Source organism: Tachyglossus aculeatus, chromosome 2 (genome assembly GCF_015852505.1).
Source record: "Tachyglossus aculeatus isolate mTacAcu1 chromosome 2, mTacAcu1.pri, whole genome shotgun sequence".
NCBI classification, from domain to species: domain Eukaryota; kingdom Metazoa; phylum Chordata; class Mammalia; order Monotremata; family Tachyglossidae; genus Tachyglossus; species Tachyglossus aculeatus.
In genome coordinates this window covers 137,170,921-137,175,309 of record NC_052067.1, presented here as the reverse complement: position 1 = coordinate 137,175,309, position 4,389 = coordinate 137,170,921, and the positions used below count along the sequence as shown (strand labels likewise).

The 4,389-nt window shown below is 47.0% G+C and overlaps 1 protein-coding gene across 1 annotated transcript; it reads right to left on the bottom strand.

Annotated features, from left to right (window-relative positions):
* Nucleotides 1-392: 392 nt before the first annotated feature.
* On the bottom strand, nucleotides 393-1,374 carry LOC119922295 (olfactory receptor 52D1-like). The gene is made up of 2 exons (XM_038742262.1): nucleotides 890-1,374; nucleotides 393-753 (listed from the first exon to the last, which is right to left on the bottom strand). Exons 1-2 carry the CDS (start codon nucleotides 1,372-1,374, stop codon nucleotides 393-395), a joined length of 846 nt encoding a protein of 281 aa, XP_038598190.1.
* Nucleotides 1,375-4,389: the final 3,015 nt, after the last annotated feature.

The following is a 4,389-nucleotide window of genomic DNA, read 5'->3' as shown; positions in this document are numbered from 1 at the left end:
ACTTCTCTGTGCTTTAGTTATCTCATCTGCAAAATGGTGATTAAGGCCGTGGGTCTCAAGTGAGACATGGACTGTGTCCAACCTGACTATCTTGTACCTATGTCAGTACTTTATAGAGTGCCTGGCACATAGTAAGTGCTTAAGAAATGCTATTAAAAACAAAAGATCTCACCCCCTAAAGACTTCCTACCCCAATTTACACCTCAGACTGAAAAGGTGATGACCCTCACCAGGAGCTGACCGGAGTTTTGGGGTTGAACTCTGACCCCTCCAATGACCCAGACGCCTCAGAACTCTCCCCTCCTAAAGGGGAATATCTTCAGAACCTGTTTATGGATCTACTTGGTGTTCACCCCATAGATGATGGGGTTCAGCATAGGGGGGACCAGCACCTAAAGGTTGGCCAGGAAAATGTAGACATGGTGAGGGATATGGCACCCGAAGCAGTGGGTCAGAAAAGAGAAAAAGGCCGGGATGTAGAAGATGAGTATGACGCAGAGGTGGGAACCACAGGTGTTGAGGGCTTTACGTCGGGCCTTGCAGGAGGGGTGCCTGAAAACAGTGCAAAGGATCAGCATGTACGACGCAGTGTTGAGTACAGCGTCCAGCCCCATGGTGAGGAGGGCAACAGTCAGGCCATACACGATGTTCACAGTGATGTTGCTGCAGGCCAGCCTGGCAATGCCCATGTGCTCGCAGTATGTATGTGGGATGAGCCGGTGGCCACAGTACAGCAACCGATTTAGAAGGAATCAATCAATCATATTTATTGAGCACTTACTGTGTGCAGAGCACTGTACTAAGCGCTTGGGAAGTACAAGTTGGCAACATATAGAGACGGTCCCTACCCAACAGTGGGCTCACATTCTAGAAGGGGGAGACAAGGAAGATGAATGGGGATGCGCCAACCATGCTACAGATGATTCCCATGATGCCAGTCTTCCCAAAGGTCTGGGGCATCAGGACTAAAGCATAATGCAGTGGGTGGCAGATGACTATGTAGCGGTCAGAGGCCATGGCCAGGAGGATGAAGGAATCCAGGGCAAAGACGATGTGGATGAAGACCATCAGGGTCGGGCAGCCACTGAAGGAGATGCTCCCATCCCCAAACCACAGGATCTGAAGCATCTTGGGCACCGTGGTGGAGCTGAGGGAGAGGTCAGTGGCAGAGAGCATAGAGAGGAAGATGTACATGGGCTTGTGGAGGCTGCGCTCAATGGTGATGATGACAATGAGGGCCGAGTTCCCAAGCAGGGCAGAAAAGTGCATGGAGCAGAATGGGATAGAGATCCAGATGTGCACAGCTTCTAGCCCAGGTATGCCTACCAGGAAGAACGTATCAGGAAGGGCATCACTGCTATTGGAAAGGGACATGATCCTCCTGAGAGGGCAGGTGGGACAGCAGGAACCTAGTGACACCTGCCTGGAGAAGTACACAAATTCCATCTTAATCAATTAGTGGTAGGTACTTCATGATCTCTTACTTTGTACACAACAGTGTACTGAGTACTTGGGGTAATATGATACAATAGAATGAGACATGATCCCTGCCCACAAGGGTCTTACAGACTAGAGGGAGCGACGGACATTAAAATAAATTGTAGATATATATGAACATAAATGCTCTTGGTATGGGGAGGGTAAAAATCAGAGGGCTTAAGGGATACAGACCCAAGTTCCATAGGTGACACATAAGGGAGGGAAAGGGAAGTAGCATGGGCTAGTGGAAACAGTATGGACATGGGAGTCAGAGGATGTGCATTCTAATCATGGCTCTGTGGCTTATCTGCTTTGTGAATTTGGGCAAGTCATTTAACTTCTCTGAGTTTTAGTTCCCTCATCTGCAAAATGGGGGTTTGATACTTGTTCTCCCTTCTTCTTAGACTGTGAGCCCCATTTGTACCTTCCCAGAGCTTAGTACAGTGCTTGGCTGATATTTAGCACTTAAATATTGTTATCATCATCATCATCATCATTATAACTTCCAGGCCAGAGAAAGGATGTAGGCAAGGGGTATGTGATGAGAAAGGCCCATATTAAGCACTTGATATCATCATCATCAACATTATAACTTCCAGGCCAAAGAAAGGATGAAAGCAGGGGGTACGTAATGAGAAAGATGAAATCTAGGCACAATCAGTAGGTCGGTGTTAGAGGACTGAAATGTTGGGGTTGAGTTGTGGTAAGGAATCATTAGGTGAGGTAGAAGGGGAAGAGATAATTGAGAGCCTTCAAGTTTATGGTAAGGTGTTTCTTTTTGAAATGGATGGGAAACCATTGGAGGCTTTATGACCTGAGCTTTTTTTTAGAAAAATGATCTGGCAGCAGAGTGAAGTATGGATTAGAGAAGGGAGAGACAGGCGGCAGGGAGATCAGTGAAGGGGGAGTTGCAGTAGTCAAGGCAGAATGTGATTAAAAAGCATTCATTCAATCATATTTATTGAGGGCTTACTGTGTGCAGAGCACTGTACTAAGCGCTTGGGAAAGTACACTACAACAATAAAGAGTGACAATCCCTGCCCACAACAAGCTCACAGTATAGAGAATGCTGGGCCTTGGATCTTACCAGCGCCCATTTTTTTTCTTTGTGGTTTCTGTTAAGTGTGTACTTTGTGTGAGGCACTATTCTAAGTACGAGGGTAGTTACAACGTAATCAGGTTGGACACAGTCCCCTGTCCAGCTGAAGGAGGGGTGAATGAAGAAGACTTCCCTGCTGGTGGCCTAAGCCCATTAGAACTAGAGCTAAAACCCAAATCTTCTGATTCCTGGAGTTATGTCCTGTCTTTATTATTATTATTATTATTAAGTAGGAGGGAGATTGGACATTGAATCAAGCAGCGTGGCTCAGTGGGAAAGAGCCCGGGCTTTGGAGTCAGAGGTCATAGGTTCGAATCCCGCTCCACCACGTGTCTGCTGTGTGACCTTGGGCAAGTCACTTAACTTCTCTGAGCCTCAGTTACCTCATCTGTAAAATGGGGATTAAGACTGTGAACCCCACATGGGACAACCTGATCACTTTGTATCCCCCCCAGCGCTTAGAACAGTGCTCTGCACATAGTAAGCGCTTAACAAATGCCAACATTATTATTATTATTGAATCCCCATTTTACAGATGAGATAACTGAGGCCCAAAGAAGTTAAGTGACTTGCCCAAGGTCACATAGGAGGCAACTGGCAACTTGTTCTGAAAACACTTAGATGTGGGCAACCTTCAGAACACCCAGCCTACCTCTGAACTCTTCTCTCCATTAAGGGCTTCTTTTCTTTTTTTTTTTCCTAAAAAAATGGTATTTGTTAAGTGCTTATTATGAGTCAAATGAGTCTATGGTTGTAAATTCTGGGGAAGGCCGGAGTTAATTAGGTTGGACATAGCCTGTTCTGCATGGGCCTCACAGTGAAAGTAGGAGGGAGACAGATATCCCCATTTTATAGTTGAGGAAACTGAGGCACAGAGAAGATAAGTGACTTGCCCAAGGTCAAAAGCAAGCAATTGGCAGAGCCAGGATTAGAGTCCAGGTCCTCTGACTCCCAGACCTGTGCTCTCTCCACTAGGCTATGCTGAATTCTCAATCAAATTTATAAATGCATCCATCTTCTGGAAAGCTGGGGCAAGACATTACAATCCCAAGGTTTCAGCTGATGGTGGAGGAGACAAAAATTAAGGGCCGGAGAAGTATGAGCACAAGCACTGGAGATGGCTGATGGGTTTGTACAACTTACAGGGCTGGGATCTAATTTGAGGTTGAATTCTTGAAAGAGGTTGGCTTTTAGGAGGGTTTTGACTGGGGGCTAGGTCTGTCGGATGTGGGCAGGGGTGGCGTGTACCAGGCCAGAGGACAGAGTGGGTGAGGGAGTAGTGTCAGGAGAAGCAAGAACAAGGTACAGTTAGAAGATGAACTTGAGAAGAGGGATCTGGGAACAATTTGAGAGGGGAGCAATGATGTTAGGTCGAGATAGTGGATGGAGAGAGCCTTGAGGCCAATTTGGAAAGATTATGCTTGATGCAGAAGGAAATGAGAAGCCATTTCCACTTCTCTCCACTGAGGAGAATATGAGGCCAGGTGTGAACAGTTTCTTCAAAGCAGCTCCTGCTCTGATCCCTTTTTCAGCTCTGGGGACCTGAGACTGGGACTGAAAGCTCAAGGACCCGGAATCCTTGGTCTCTGATCTCTTGGGCCAAGCCCTTCCTGTGGTGCTAGAAGCAACAGTCATTAACTGGCCAATTGAAGACTCCCCCTTGGCCCCCCAGGGAGACTCTGAGTTTATAAGAAGTGAGGCAGCTGCTGCCAGGCCCTGCTGGACAGAATGGAAGCTATTGGAGATCTTTGGGCAGTAGGGGGCTTCGTCTTTCCCTGGGAGAGTTGTGAAATCGGGTGAAACCTTCTCCT